The sequence below is a fragment of the Anarrhichthys ocellatus genome, unplaced genomic scaffold (assembly GCF_004355925.1).
Source record: "Anarrhichthys ocellatus isolate YVR2014 unplaced genomic scaffold, GSC_Weel_1.0 scaffold7, whole genome shotgun sequence".
In the NCBI taxonomy this organism is placed as follows: Eukaryota; Metazoa; Chordata; class Actinopteri; order Perciformes; family Anarhichadidae; genus Anarrhichthys; species Anarrhichthys ocellatus.
Window position 1 is genome coordinate 7115555 of NW_022280037.1, and position 17050 is coordinate 7132604.

General features: G+C 39.1%; 1 protein-coding gene across 1 annotated transcript; it reads left to right on the top strand.

Moving 5' to 3' along the window:
• The first annotated feature begins 13839 nt into the window (after positions 1 to 13839).
• On the top strand, positions 13840 to 16987 carry LOC116383799 (B2 bradykinin receptor-like). The gene is made up of 2 exons (XM_031847895.1): positions 13840 to 13917; positions 15486 to 16987. The coding sequence occupies exons 1-2, from the start codon at positions 13898 to 13900 to the stop codon at positions 16498 to 16500; spliced, it is 1035 nt and encodes a 344-aa protein (XP_031703755.1). The 5' UTR covers positions 13840 to 13897; the 3' UTR covers positions 16501 to 16987.
• Positions 16988 to 17050: the final 63 nt, after the last annotated feature.

The window sequence follows — 17050 nt, forward strand, 5'->3', positions numbered from 1 at the left end:
CACACACACACACACACACACACACACACACACACACACACACACACCAAGTTTTGTGGAAATCTGGACCCCTGAGCGAGGCGACGCTTTGTAGACAGACACTTTCTCTCTCTCTCTCTCTCTCTCCATCCCTCTTCCTTGCACTTGGCTTTTGGATCAGTTTGAGCCCCTAAGGGTGTGGACGTTGTGGTACTAGACAATGACATATAGACTGCTATATTTCTTCATCAGAGGGAAAGACTGTGACTTGGCTGCATTCATCAGCACCAAGCAATTTTTGGATGCTTTAACTGGCAGTTTGAAAAGAAGCGTTTGTGTTCGACAGCTCTTTAGTTAAAAACAGAAACATCAGAGCTGCGCTCTCAACCAAAATTGAAAGGAACATGTTTCTTTCTTTTCAGCTAAGTTTGTTTCCATGTTTCTCCTCAGACAACACCCTCATTATAATGCAGAGATGAGAATGGAGATTAAATGGGGCTTAAGATTCAGGTTGATCCAGGCCATCTTAAACATCCACCAGATAGCTGCTTAGCAATTTAGGGCACTGCTGTTTAATTATGCGGCTGAACAGAGACGGTGAGTTTTAAAACATTTAGAAAGTGGTGGGATTATGTTCATGCGCAGGCAGCCCTGAGGCCCTGAACGTTGGAGCTCATTTAAGGACTAATTTGTAGATAAAACACGATGTTGACACCGATCATCAGTGTATATAGCATCTAAACAATTTCACTGACAGGAAACAAAAAACAAACATGTTTAAAATCTCATAAAAATGGTTTCTCCAATGCTAACTCAATTATACGCAATGTATGACTTTATGATTAGATAAGTGGTGTAAAACTAAGTCAACCCCTTTGAAATGGATGTTCTTATCATCAAAATCTTACAGTAATATTGACCAGGGATTTTAAGAAAATCGAATTGTATTGTTATGGTCTGTTGAGTCATGTTTAGATATTATCTACAGATGTTAACAAAAATCAATTAAAAGCACAAATTGAATCGAAAGATGACGTAGCCTACTTAACTGACTGCACCTAATTATTTTTTATAGTTTGTTTATTTGTTTTTCTCAAAGTACAGCTTGTAAAAGCATTTCTTATCACTCAAAATTAATACTATCAACAGGGCAGGGCAGATTGGAAGATGTATGTGTTCAAAAGTAATTTAACACGGACCATATCCGTGGTGAACTTTGTGATAAATGTAAGCCAATGTGAGGAGGGAGAGGATGCCACGTTCTGAAATGAAATGTAGTCATATATCAAGCTGTCTCTCTGAATTTGTCACTGTTTAGTACATTTGCTTTGTGTTACTGGGGAATCTGGAGGCAGCTGTCTCCATGGCAACTAATCGTTGTCCTAATTGGATGCAACAACTTTACTCTGAGACCGAAGAATCAACCTGCAGCCACTAATGCAATTTGTGTGCTCTTTATTCTGAGCTTTTGAAAATTGCTTGCACACAAAGAAAATCACAGCAAACGTTGCACTGCACTAACACAAATATGACATCTGGAAACCATTAATTGTGCTTCGCTAACACCATTTTATTTGCATTTGTTTTAAGAATGTGAAGACATAAGAAGTATTTTGTATTGACAAACTGACTGATCTATATATTTAGACACAGAGAGAGAGAAATTGAAAGAGGGTATTGTTTTTTTCCCTCAAATTTATTTCTTCTGGGATTTAGGAGTTAATCAATTTTTATGCTTTAGGTTAAAAGATATGAACCTGTCTTGTAAACACAATACCGTACATGTTCCAATGTCCATACACTGCGGATAACAATACTAGCTTACTGTATCAACTGTACCAATGTAGTCTTATTATGACTTCTGCAATGTTCAAAGAAGGACTTTTCGAGACGGTTATTTTTAATAAATGGTTGATGTAGAAATACTGTATTTAGACATGTTGTAAACCACATACACAATGCTCCTTTTGTAAAGGCATATGCTGCTAATAAAATTTCTGTAATAATGCATTTTTGGTTTTCTCTGTTGACAAAAGAGGCCCAGTGTCAAGTGAAGAATTATCCCTAAAAGCAATGTTGGCTGGCTTTGTTCACAGTGCTTGGTCATGTGAGAAGGTATTTTAGCTCCATCTTTTCTCTGCCTGAATCACCTGGCGTTGATCCTGGTGAAGCCAACCCACTGAAAGACAGCACCAGTTGCTGCTTAGCCATCAGGTGAGGTTGATGCTAAACTTAGATGTTACCATCTGTCATTTTGACACAGGCACAAGTTGTTTAGAAACCACCTGGATTTAATCCTCTGTGGACCCCTGCTCCCCTCCATCTCTCTCTGTCTTCATATTTGTTTTGCTGAACCAACAGACTGTGAAAGAAGTTAAACATACAATGTTAACATGATGCAAGATGGTCTTAACCACTCAAAGAAGTTGAATGCTGAATGTTCTTATGTGCAAACATCCGCATGCTAACATGTTTACCAAGGTGTAATGTTTACACTCACCATCTTAGTTGGTAACACACAAAAGCACAGATGAGGTTGATCATCGTCACAGGTATGTGTGCATATTTTGTGGTCATATTTTAACTTGATGGTGGCAGGAGATAAAAAGTTAAGGGATCACCAACATGAATGTTTCTACCAAATTTTCTGGGAATCCATAGATGTTGAGAGGTTTCACAGAATATATTTTGACCAGTTAATGGCGACAGAGAGAAAGTCAGTGGATCACCAAAGTCATTAGGCTTCAGTAGACACCATGGATAAGCTATCTGTGGCAAATTGTATGGCAATCCATTTCATAGTCACAAAGAAATGTCAACCTGCTGGGAGGAAGTGTCAGGGGATCATTAGGATTCATGCTCTAGGTCTAGGATATGAATGTTTGTATCAAATATTATGGCAATCAACCAGTACTGTAGTTTTGAGATACTTCAGTCTGGACCAAAGTGTTTGAAAGAACAACCAACCAATAGCCCATGTTGATGGTATGACTAAAAACCTCAATATGGTAAAACAATGTACGATGGTTTAGTCTACTTACAAAAAATAAAATCTTTTTTACTTTTTGATACATTTGTCCAGTAAGTTTGAGATCCACTTCAAGCCAAAACTACTGGATGAATGATAAAGTAGTCTAACTTTTCTATCATGACTTTACAACTTCCTGAGATCAATAGCATCACAAGTGATTTTATAACTGTAACAGATATATACTAAGTGGCTTACTTCCAGAAGTTGGTTGTTGCAAATCCCTGTCATCCTGGGGAGAAGTGATGTCAAAATTATTCGGAGATCACATTCATAATTCCATGAAACTGCTCTGCTCTTCCTTTATGCCACCTTACAGACTGAATCAGCCCTTTTGATACTGAAAAAGCAGCTTGCTTTCATACTATGTCGATCAGCTTCCTTTAATATTTGCCACGGGCCTCTCTGATCCCCCTCAGCAGAGGAGATAGAGCTGTAAGTTAAGTCGGCTGCACACGATCCTTGAACAACATTCACATTGCTTCAGTTGCTTGCTGTGCTTTTCCTCTTTATCCGATCAAGCGACTCGATTGCTGGGAGTCCCAGAGGGCGTTGCCACAGCCGGCAACTCTGAGAGGCAAGGGAGTCACAAAAGATCCCTCAGAAAGAGCAGGGTAAAATGGATAACCATTGACCTTGCCTGGTCTAATCTATGCTAATGCATAGTAATCATTTGACTTTCAGGTGATGGTTTGTGAGAAATCCACAGTGGCTAAGACTTAATTTATATGCTCTATGCAAGAAGAAGCTGGCCTTGCCTGTGAATAATAGATAATGTCGTTAATTTAAAGCCAGGATGAGATTAATCAGTCTGAAAGTATGAGGAGATGAGAGGAGATGAGAGGAGAGGAGAGAGTGTGAAACAGGAGAACGTAAGGAGAGGTTGTCTTCTCCTCCTCTGTTGCCCTCGAGTCTCACAGGATGTAGCACTTCAGCCCAACTCCTGTCCAGTCGAGAGTGACAGCTTGGTGATGAGGTGCGGGGTATGCTAATATATGCCAAGCCGCTTAGACACATCTTGTCAAACTGTCACTTCAGAGACATATGAGAACGTACATTATGGGTCTATACTTATCCAGCGCCTTAACAAAGGCTATACAATATATACATCTATACAATGTGTCTCGTAAATATGCCCATAACAGCAAAGTGGTATATGTGACAAAGCATTGCAACAGCAAGAGGAGAGAGGATGTCTATGACATCATGCAAGTGTCTGTGCTCACAGTATATGAGGGTGTACACAACAGTATTGGTTATTTTTGTTCTCGTTAGTTCTTATTTCACAATAATGTCTCACTGATTATAATATAATTGGACCAGCTTTTGATCACTCAACTAGCTCATGAGAGGACATGCACCTAATCATCATTAATTTAGAACTCAAAAAACAAGACCTTAAAGCAGTGCCATGCCTGGATGGTTGGCTGGATTTGTATAAATAATTCATTAATGAAAGTTGTAGCATTTAGGAGGATATATTGGCAGAAATGTAATGTATATAATGTTAATAACTATGTTTTCTTAAGTGTATAATCTCCTGTAAATAAGATTTGTCATGTTTTTGTAACCTAAGAATGAGACGGTTATATCAACATACGGAGTGGGTGCCATGTTTCTACAGTGGCCCAGAAAGGACAAACCAAACACTGGCTCTAGATAGGTCCATTCACATTTTCATGTTTTTGCGTTGGCCACGGTAGTTCTCCTGCAGTAAAACACAGTTGTAATAATACAAAATGTGTCTTCATTGGAGACATCATAATGGTCGACAAATACTGTATTCTAATTTTAAAAAAGTCTTTATGTGCTTACAACAACATTAGAGTGTGTTATAAACTATTTCTAAATGTTTATAGGGTTATCACTACTCGATATGGGGGTTACAGTTTTTATTTTAATAAAATGGGACTGCAGAAAATATGATTAATACAAGTGTTGCTGGAGTTCTGACCTGTCAAGATTATTTCCCTTCTCCATGCACCTTGGAAGAAGGTGACGTTGCGCCAAATAATCCTCCTCTTCATTTTGGATTGCTACACACTTCATCATAGTTTCTAACATATATGCTAACAGAGCTACCTACAGCGCTGTCCCAGAAGTTGACAGACTGTACCAAACACTCAAAAAGTTGGTTTGGTCTATTGAGGTTCTAAATTGATTTTAGAGCTTTCTAACTTTTGTACCTCACCAGATGCATTAGACACATTAGACATTTCTCGGTAACGATGTTGTAGCCAGCAGTCAGTCAACAAGATGCAGTTGTGCAGCAGGGACCTGAGGTCAAAAGTGTAATGGCTGTCCCCAGGTAAATGAGCTCATCGCAGCAGCAGACGATAGAGCATAATAGAAATACATTAGTTTCCTTAAGGTCAATTAATTAGTTTTTCTGACTCATGAGACTCATCAGATTAAGTTGTTGTCAGAATCAGTAATGGGCTTTTGATCACAATGTTTCCGGCTTAAGGTCAGTTTCGAGGAATAAAAAAAGAGTACTTGTTACCATCAGATCAACCGCCTGCCTCCACTCCACAACATATTTGTTGAACTCTGATCAAAACAGGCACTGATATGACACAAGATATCAGAGCGCAACATGAATCTTACTGTGTTTGCATCAACTGTAAGCACCTCTGAGGTCGGAATGACAGATGTTTCTGATGGTACCTGCTTGAACACACAAGCAGAATGGAGTTTTATTCTCTGGTCCGATGACGACGTGAGTAACTGACAGCTGTCATCACACGAACGGAGGCTTTACAGAGATTTCACCAACTGGCTTTGTATACCTCTTGCTAACATACAAGAGGGAAGATAGGGTAGTGAGACAATTATTTTAGGTGGGCTGCTACCATGGAAACAGCAGGCTGTAATGGTTTTGGAGAGCATCTTTGGCTTGTGGCAGCCATTTCTGGACCTTGATTTAGTTTGTTTCTATCTTGGGGTTTTCTTCTTTCCACTTTTCTTTCTCACGCACAAATGCGCTCTCTAATGATGCTGCTCATTACAGATGCTAGTTAATATAGCCAATAACCTCTGATGAGGAGCTCACAGAGCAGCACCTTCAATTCTGACTAAGCAGAACGATTAAACAAGATGATAAGCCCTGTGAGCATCCTGCAGAAATTGACACCGGGTAGTTTACTGATAATGTGCATTCTCAATAAGATTAAATTTGTTAATTTCCCTCATAATTGAAAGCTTACCCACTGATTAATTGACATTTTTTTAGGACACAAGATCCAAGCAAAATGTAAAAGAAATCATATAATCCACTTCTGCATTAAGCGTTCTATTCTACCTCCAGTTGCATTGGATGGTAAATAGTGTGCCATGTGCAACAGGGAACAGAGAGTCTTTGATGCAATCCCGGGGGCTCCACCACCCACTAACGCTGCAGCAGCCTCGGTGAAAATGCTTCATTACTGTTACTCCATGATGGGAGCTCAGCATCACCCGTCATCCAAAAGGTAGGAGCCCTATTCTCTCTCTCTTTCTCTCTCTCCTATTAGGTGAGAAGAGAGACAGAGTATAGCTCTCTGCCTGTCATCTCATATAGAAAACATCCTTAGAAAGAGAAGGCATTTTATGAGGAAGCTGCCCTTTGAACAAGATGGATACAGCGCTGCCCACCTGTGCCCTGAGCTAAATCTCGAACATATTAAGCTTATTACAGTTATTATTTTCTTATATAACCTTCATTTGTATCAAGGAAGTTGATATAGAGCAGAGCAATGGCGGGAGATTCAAGATACAGAACACTGATGTTGCCTGGCAACTGCTTACTGTCTGAAAATGCATGTTCACTTTAGTTTATTGTGTTAGCAACCAGCACAGCTGTTCTTGTACTGCTGGCTACAACGAAACACTTGCAAGTTGCAGGCAAACTTCATCAATTATTTACCATCCGGCAGATATGACCTTTGATCTATAAGTGGAGGTAACATGTAGTATAAGTCCCAGAGAGTACCAGAGGAATCTTGGGAATAAAACCCCTCATCAGACAACCGCCCCAGCTCTGTCACTACACTGAATATGATTGGATATCAGCATGCAGAACATGCAGCCTGTCACCATGGAGACTGACATGTATCACTCCGGTTGCCCGACGCACCCATTGGCAGACACAGTTGGATCTCACTCACTCGGTTGCTGGCCAAAAATTAAAGTGGAAACCACTCGGGGGGGCTAATGGGGGATACCTTGAACAGAGAGCGAGACTAGCAAAGAGACAGACGGACAGATGCACAGGCTAAGACAGGCTGGTTGAGAAGATGAAAAATGAAAGAGAATGGGGAGGGGAAAGGATCGGGATTAACAGTGGAAACCTCTGTCCATTTCTCTGTGTTGTGATGAATGTGTGACAGGTGTTCTCTCAAAGCTGAGATTGATCGATGCTGATCTTTGTCATCTCTAGCTCACTCTGAAACACCCCTTACTGTTATTGGCAATTCCTTTATCTACCATGTTGTTAAAGTACACAATTATTATGATCAAAATACAGCATCAAAAGTTGTAATATGGAGAGTGGTCCATGTCAGTGTTAAAATTAGTAGTAACCAAGAAAATGTACACAATGTTAAGGTACTTGAGATTCCTTTCTATTCCATTATAATATTTTACTTTAAGTATAAAGCCCAGAAAACTTCTCAAGTACGGAGTGAATGTACTTACCGACTGCTCAAAGTTACTGTTTCAGATTTTAGACGGGTCGGCTGAGGTTCATTTTCAGTCAGAAATCATCAAATTCACATGCTCACAAACCAAATATTTCATTATACCCTTGATCGTGTCTGATGACAGTCACTTGGACACGAAAGTATTCATTAATTATATTCTTACATGTTCTAATCATGTCTATGTGTGTTTTCAAAACAGGAGGGCCAGCTGCCCTCTCACTTTTTCTATTTAGTCTATTGAATTATCATGGCTCAGAACACTTTATCATTCATCCAGTAGAGGGCTCTATATCAATTACAGTAGTATTCCTAGGTGAGGAGGGAAAACAGTACATGCATTATATACTGTAGAATCAGAACCAACTTTAGGGGCAAACATTTAACTAGTTCTAAAAATACTTGTGCTTGTGCCAATATATCATAAAACTGCAGGAAATGCTATAATTCAAAATAGTATAGTGTGATAAATTACACATAAGCATACAGTATGCTCAGACTTTTGTCTTTTATATACTAAGAGGTACATACGTGTGTCAAAATATGTCTTTACATTTTTCTTTCATTACATCAGTAAAAAGTTCTCGTTTTTTAAATAGAAACAATGATTCATGGATACAGAGGAGACAAGTGAGTGGTATCCAGTAACAGATATTCCTCTCAGTAAGCTTCACCATACCATCAAAAGTCATTCAGTAAAACAAGCAGTCATCTCTTTTGTCCCTCTGAGGCTAACATTTGTAGTCTGTCAGTCGGCATCAGAGTAAAGAGACACAATATTTGCTAAGACATGACATGCGTGTCTGCCTGTCTGTTTGTCTTGCACTACATTTTAGTTTTAATTTAGCAGACTTTCCTTTAATGGAGGAAAATATCAAGTTGTCTCAAAATAAGCAGTTTCTATATAGGTCATATTTTACACTATGGACTTGAATACAGGTGTTTTTAAGAAAATGTTGAAAGTTGGAGTGTGTAGCAAAGTGATTTGCTAAGGTGGGTTAAAAACAAATAAATACTTGCAGGAATTGGTCTGATACATTTGGGAACATTCTGTTATTTCTCAGTAGCATTTTCAGATGTTGACAAAGTGGACGCTCACTTAGAAGTTATGTCATAACCACGATTAGCCACCCCACAAGCCCCTGGATGATCAAATATTAATTCCTAATCAAGTGGCCTTTCCCAAGTTGTTTACCTCTCACTCAGTTCTTCTCTAAACCACTAACTCCCACAGCCAGACACGTCAGCTTGGTCATTGCACAAAAACACATTTATTTCACCATGAACTGGAGATTTCCTGGCGTAGTTAAAATGTTGTGGGGGAGGGTTTCAGACTTTGAAGTCGCATAATGAAAACAGAACTAAAATTCAGACAACAGATGTTTGGATTGTGGCCATTTGTACACCAGTTTGTATTGCATAATGTCTTGTGACTGGTTTGTTAATATGAAAAAAGGGATGTGAAATTGAATCCTATTTGTACTGCGTATGATTTGCTCATTTTGCGTTGCCTTTATCTGAAAGGCTTTAAAAAGAAACATATGAGGGACGACACAGATCATTTTCCAGAACCTCTCAGCCTTTTGTACAGAAACTTAAAGTCTCTGTCTCTAAATACTGCAATATTGTGTGGTCTATGCATTTTCTGCCGGGAACATTTGAGCAGTCAGACACACAGCATTAGTAGCAGGGGTTGAATTTAACTTTCTTTTAAAAAACAAAAATGCTTGTTGTTATCCCGTCTGGCTGCATTAGTGGTATCACACAGTGCTCGTCAAAGTTGCATTAGTGGTTTCAGACAAGAGCCAAGGCGTGAAGTGGGGGGGTGGCACTCCCAGTGCCAGACCCTGGGGTTGGTATGATTTCATCTCTTATGAGGTCTCATTCACTCTCCTTTTGAAGGCCCTGATTGTACCGGACAGCTGTGAAAACAATATATAAACCACATGCGAGGAGCTGTGCCGTGCTGTCTTGAATCAGTCAGGAGTTATGAAAGAGGGAACAGGGGCGGGATCAGCACCGAGTAATAGAGCTCACAGCCTTGAAAAAAAACATTAAGCAGACAGGCAGAAGGAGACAGGAAATGAGCTGGGTATTTTCGAAGTGGAGCATGAGCCTTGCCGCCCCCTCGTCCAGACATTTGTTATATACCTCATTACACACCACTGAGACATAACTAACGGCAACGGACAGTGTTGTAGTCTGTTGTCGTGATTACTTAAGCTCCTTTCAGTTTGCTATGATGACTTACTTTACAAAAGATTAACCGTCACTTAGAATCCAATGTAAAGGATTCATAGAGTGCGTCTCTATACATTTACGAAGGGTTGTGCCAGGAAAAAGGTTTAAATCACACATATTAGGCTGATAAATCGAATTAATGTTATGACTGGACTTAGACATTGTGTTTTAAAGGGTCATATTACAAAAATAATTAAAACAAATTACATATAATTAAGGTTTTATTTATTGAGGTTTTTTAGATAACCATTGTGTTTGTGGTGCTCATGGAAATGACAGTTGAAAAACAGCAGCTTGTCCTTCCAGAAACAATGCATTTGGTAGTGAAAACAAACCAAAGACCTTGTCAGCACATGACAGTATTTTTTTATATGTTCAGTGGAAAAACGTTTTTCATGAGAACCGTCCACAATACAATACAGGCAAGCTGCAACATGCCATAATATGCTGCAGCAGGAAACAGGAACATCGACTTCAGGGGACAAACCACAGTAAATCTCCATGAATGTTTTTATTGGCAGTGTTTTGGTAATGTCACTGAATTGTTGGTAAAAACAATTGAGAGCATGGGCCAAAAGACAGGAGTTATTTCTGGGAGGCAGCAATGGAGATTATTCTGTAAAAATAAAATAAAATAAAACTGTTGCTGAAGGACATTTGTTTGGAAGGGAGATTATATATACGTATGTAACCTGACCATTTGTGCAATTAATTTAATGGCTAAGGCAATTGCCAGGAGTGCAGTAATTGTTTTTCAGTGCCAAAATAATGATTTGGATCAGTTCTTTGTGGGAATAGCTGCCACCTTTTCCAATCTGGTTTTCCTTTTCCTTAATTGCCTCATTTAGCTTTTATATATTCAGCCTATTAAGATGTTGCCTAATGTTTTTTTTACGACACCAACGATACTTCAGTCAAAGCAAATCATTTACCCAGACATCCGGCCAGTCACCTCTCATTTTAGATTCAGCATCAGAGATATGGAGCAAAATTTTAAATAAAACTAAAAAAGAACGATATTCGATTCCACAAAGATGGCTTTCCAAGGTCATTTTGTGTATGTGAGGTATTTCATTGATTTAGGGTAAGCCTATACTATAAAGTAACTCAAGAGTTGTCTCTATGTGAACACAAATCAAAATAGCATAAACAATAAAGAGACAGAATGAAGTTTAGAGAGAAAATGATGAACAAACCAGAAGTTATTGCAAAGCAAGGTGACTGGAGAAGCCTGCAGGTCCGCAGGATGTTGGCTGAAGATCAAAAATTCTTAAATATTGTGAGAACAAACCAGGGAGAGCAGTGCAGTCTGAAGTGAAAGTCTGTCAAGGAGTTGACGTCTTGATATCAATGTTGATATTAATATTCTCTCATTAACCCTGGCCATTCAAGGACCACCATTGTTTGTAATAACAGTGTTACATAACCTTGCATATCTACTTTCCTCTGCATTTGGTTCCAAGGAAATGTCTTTTGAAAAGTGGTGCGAGTGGGAAATCAGTACTGTGCGATACACTCAGTGGTACATCAATCATACAAGTGTATAAAAATCCAGTAACACAGGAACAGAGAAGAGACCGTTAATAACCCGCAGAGTGACAAACTGACCGTTACATCTATTGGTGTTCTGACTTCATCCACCGACGTCAATGATACAAGTGGATAAAAAACACCCATCAAATAAGACATCTAATTTTGATTATTAACATTTCAAATGGGAAAAGGAGGACACAATATATTAGTTTCAAAACCAGGAAGTATCATGACTTGGCTGTTAGTACTATAAACAACTTGACCTGTCATGGAAAACAAATGGTTGGGGAGGGAATGGTGCCAGCACACACTGGAAATAGGCAACAGGGTGCTAACTGCTTCCGCCTGGATACCAGGTTTACTCCTTTTTATGGGTCTCTCCCTAAAAGCATGTAATAACAGCTACACTTTTAAGGTATACATTGCAGATTATCGTGGTGTTGTTCTTCAATGTCTCTGCAACAGGAAGTGGCAAAAAAGCAAATCATTGCAACAGAAATATCACAGTCATGGTCATGCGTTTATTGCTCTCTAATCATACGACTATGACACAACAGATCAGTTTTCACACATTGACTGCTTTTAAGCCCATTGTCTATTCTAATCAATGCCAAATTGAAAATGGCTTTTGGTTTAAAGAGCATTCTCCCCATTTAGCTCTTTATGTCTCTCAAATTGCCATGTTGTTGCTGTCTTGATGATTGAGCCACCGAACCATATTCCTGCATTATCAGCGATACATACGAACACAGTGTCGAAAATCAAATTATTTTTCTATTATAAATCTTAGTTTGGTAGATTAAACAGAGATTGGATGGCCAATTTTGACATCATGGAGAGGGGAAGGGTCTGAGTAGCAGGAGAGCAGCAATGGATGACGGGCCATGTTCTCGGATGTCCTGTAGAAGCCCAATATTTCATCTTGGAGAGGAGCTTGAAATGGCTAAAATGATCGTAGACTTTAAATAGAAGCAGCAGCAATGTCAAAGCTTCATTGTACATAAGTGTTTTTGAGTGCCTCTTACCAGGCATTCAGGCGTAAAAAGAAATTAAAAACTTGTATCGAGACTGTCACGTCCGAGGGGCAGATCAGAGACTCAAGCGCAGACACAGCCACTGGAGACGAGGTGAAGTTGGAAAAGGTCTTTTACTTAAAAAGTCATAAACAAAAACTGAAAGCGACTCCAAAGGAGCGGGCAAAAATCCAAAAATCACAAAAAAAGGCAAATGTACAAACCAGGACCTGGAGCACCGAGCAAACACGAGGGAGACAAAATACTGGGACAGACAGGGGAAAGAACAAGGACGATCTGACAACCAGAACAGGGAAAGCAGGGGAGTATATATGTATGGGGTGATGAGAAGATTGAAGGCAGCTGGGTGAACTGGGCAGGTGAGTAGGATGAGTGCAATCAGGGAAAACAGACACAGAGACACAGGAACACAGGGAGCAAAGCCTAAACCATGACAGAGACACGATTAAATAGGATTCAGGAAGCAGGGCTCGCAAATTCCTTTAGCAAAAAATGCAAATCCCATTATAAAGATCTGGCAGGGATGTGTACACTGCGCCAACGCAGTGGTTTTATGTTTGCTTCTTTCTGCAGGAACAGGGTTTGGAGGCAGGTTTCCCTCTGTAACCAAACATTTCACTGCCTAACATTGTTTCTATTATGATACACTACTGAAACCACTCAAATGTTGTACTCCAGACCCAACTCTGGTGGAGTTATTCACTGTAATAATAATAATCTTGCAATAAAGTAAATGCAGTAAGTTAATTTATTTATCTCTAATGTACAGCGAACAGTACATGAACATATCCAATAAGTGGCTTTCAGCATAGTCAATCTACTACACTTCAATTTCGAGGATATAGCATTGTGCTCACATTATGTGATGGGAAATGTATTTGAAATGATTGTGACTATCATTGTTTCCCACAAAATTTATAATAATTCCTCAAATATATTATTTGTGCCGTTTAGGATGAAATTGTCAATAACTTTATTTATACAGAACCTTTAAAAACAGAGTTCACGAAGTGCTTTGACAGACAAAGCAGCAAAAACAAGGCAATAATACCTACAACTGTATACAACTGTAATATACAGTGTTTTGGCTCAAAGGCAGACGTCACCCACTCAATTTAAAACTTTAACTTCCAACTCAAGTGGCTGCAGACAGAAAAATATTTATCCAATGAAAAAACTTCAAGCAAATAAACATTAACTATGTCCAATCACAAACACATGGAGATGCTGAGGAAGATCTGACTCAGAGAAGGGCAAAAAGGAGAGAGCGCAAAACAGAGCTTGAAGTTGGCAGATGTCCTTTTAATTACAGTTTCTCATAAGAGAGCGAGTCAGAGACGGAGTGAGGACAGCAAGGGAGGGTTGCTGAAGCAGTGCTGTCAGACATCTGGACTTTCTCAGGAAATATGACTCTCCAACCTACAAGGTATAGGCTTAATTTGTTGTTTATTATATATTAGGACATATTTATATTATAACAAAATATTTTCTGTATAACTTACAGTAGTGTTGTGCTTCATAATCATTTTGTGTGAATAACTATGTACAGAAACCTATTAAAACTGTAGTGACATAGTGACATGATTTATCATACATCAAGATGTGTTGGGTTACAGAATATATGGATACATACCACTGAAAGATACAGTGAAATAAAGCAACACAAAGTAGGAGATGAAAAACCCAACCAGTAAAAAGATATTTTGTGGTACATGGCAGTGAGCAGTAGCCCCCTCTCGTTTTTTATATATAAATTCTGATTAAATGTTTTGTTTGTTCTATCCTAATACACAAAAATAATGTGTTGATTGAATGGAAATCATATCTGAGCTCAGTTGTGGCACAAGAAGATAAGAAAGTCAGACACTTTATAACAAATATTTGGTCAAATATTCAACATATATAAAGTAAGTGTTGCAATTTGCAACAGTTGCTCATGCATTTAATTTGTCCACTGCCACAGAGCTGGTATCTACTTACAGTAATAAAAAAAAAAAACTTGTCTGTGACACATTTGATGTAAACCTATGCTTTTAAATGCCAGCTGTTTAAAAACATTCTCATCTGCGTATCATTTAGAAAAGTCGCTGACTTTGACGAAAAACAGATTTTCGGAAGAAGATGATATCTCATATTGTGCAGAGCAAAGTGAAATACCCCCAGTGAAATTAGGACAGAACAGAGCCGAGTATGTTGCTCATTATTGGAACATGGTGACCACTGTTCTACGATAAATAGACGCAGGTACAGTGTAAATGCATTATAGGTGGAAGCAGGGCTGCTGGTTGAGCATTTCAAGGTTGCAATAGTTCCAATTGCAGTTAGATATACAGTTTTGGAAATGGACAATTAAATAGACCGCTTTGTTATGAAGTTGGTGCTCAAAGGATATGATGAGCTGTCTGTAGAGGCTCAATTATTACAGTCATGTGGTTATGTTGTAGCTTTCTTATTTTATTGCACTACAAAGCTCATACAGCTTGAATGTGATTAAAAAGACTGTAAAGCAGTTGTGTTCATCTCTGCTCCTGTAGAGACATTAAGGCCAACTCAGGGAATGAGTTGTAAACACTCAACAGAATACATCAAGAACTTCATTCAGGTAACTCAGGCAAAGACTGTACTGGGGCAACAAACACCGCAGGACACTTTTAAAACGAGAGAGAAATTCCCTCGAGACAGCAAGAAAGACAAAAAGATTATAGGAAGGGTTTTATTTTATACTTTGCTTTCTTGCAAAAAATAAATGAACAGCTTTGATGCAGGTTTTTCTCGATTTAACTGTCAAGCAATTGGTTTTAATAAATGCAATCTAGTTGTGAGCACTGTGCAGCTGTATTATCAAGGAAAAAAGAAGTATCATATCGGGACATTGTATAGGAAGATACTCAATATTAAATTAATCGGATCAGGATTGTGAGGTATAAAACTTAATCGGAACATCCCTAGTTTAAATCTCGATGTTTAATTGTGTTTGTTTTATGTTTTCCACAGCATTCCAGACCAAAACAACACTAATGGCATGGATTGTCCTGATCCGTACGACTGGGAGTGGCTCCACAATAGTCAGCCAGTATATATCCTACTCATCACTGTGCTGGGAATCATGTTCAATGTGTTTGTCCTGATGGTTTTCTGCTTCCACAAGAAGGCCTGCACTGTGGCTGAGATCTACTTGGGCAACCTGGCAGCTGCCGACCTCGTCCTGTTGTCCTGTTTGCCTTTCTGGGCCGTCAACATATCCAACGGTTTCAATTGGCCTTTTGGTCTGTTCATGTGCAAAGTCGTCAACCTGGGCATTAAGATGAATGCCTACAGCAGCATCTACTTCCTCGTTCTGGTTAGCATGGATCGCTATGTGGCACTGGTGCATACAATTTCCCATGGCAGAATGCGTAGGCCAAAATATGCCAAACTGGGTTGTCTGCTGATGTGGGGTTTCGGCTTGCTCCTGTGTGTCCCCACACTCGTCTTCAGGAAAATGAAATATTTGCCTGAGTTTGGTATAACTCCATGCTTTCTGGAGTACCCAAATTTAACCACAGAGCTGTTCTTTGATGGAATGTTGATCATTTTCAGCTTCATCGTCCCCATTTGCATTATCACATTCTGCACTCTCAAGATTATTCAGGCTTTGAAGATCCAGGTGATAGAGAGGTTCAATGCTGAGAAAACAGAGCAGAAGGCCACCAAGCTGGTGCTGGCGGTCCTCCTGGCGTTCCTGATCTGCTGGGTGCCATTCCACGTGGTCACCACACTGGACGTGCTCTTACGAGCTGACATCCTGAGCGGGTGTCACCTCCAGTCTGTCCTAGAGATCTGCAATCAAATCTTCACCTACTTGGCCTTCTTCAACAGTGTTCTCAACCCCATCCTCTACGTTATTGTGGGAAAGAACTTTCGTAAAAAAGTTTGTGAACTCTTCAAGGAGTGGAAGATCAAGAAAACAGCCACGTCTGAGTCTTCACGTTTATCAAACCTGTCCTCTACACTGAAGACTTTGGTATAAAATACTGTTTTCCAAAGCAATGTTCTCATTAAAAATGTACTTTGTAGAAAGATGTCTGTAGTGGTAGTAATAGTCTTGTGCAAATGTAAATCCTCGATGATAAGCTGATTCATTATTAGATTTGTAGTGGATGTAATTGTGTAGTCGGCCTAATGGGACCAAATCACTCCTTTCTCAAATCAATCTTTGACGATACGTCTTCTCAAACGGATTACCAAGTTTTAATGATGTTGTAATATGTGTAAAGCCATACAAGGCTTGATTTGTTTTTCTCCGTTTTTAAACAGTTTCACCACGTGCTATGAACAACAGCTGGCCTCTTGTTACAAACATTGGCAAGCATACATATTTTGAATGTACAGGTGGTGTGATATGAATCAGCCCAGTTGCTGTAAAATAGCTTATTTAAATACAGTTGTCATATTCTGTTTTGTATTGCTGATAACTCAGATAATAAATAGTACCAGTATGTGTTTTTCTATGAATAAATTAGGTCAAATAAAACATACATATGTTTCTTTTTATGGATGTTTTTATGCATGTTATGAAT

What these genes read in the sequence shown, in the direction of transcription:
- LOC116383799 (XM_031847895.1), top strand. Translation starts at nt 13,898, where the DNA reads ATGACTCTCCAACCTACAAG. An exon ending in ATGACTCTCCAACCTACAAG is followed by an intron (nt 13,918 to 15,485) that starts GTATAGGCTTAA and finishes TGTTTTCCACAG; the next exon opens with CATTCCAGACCAAAACAACA.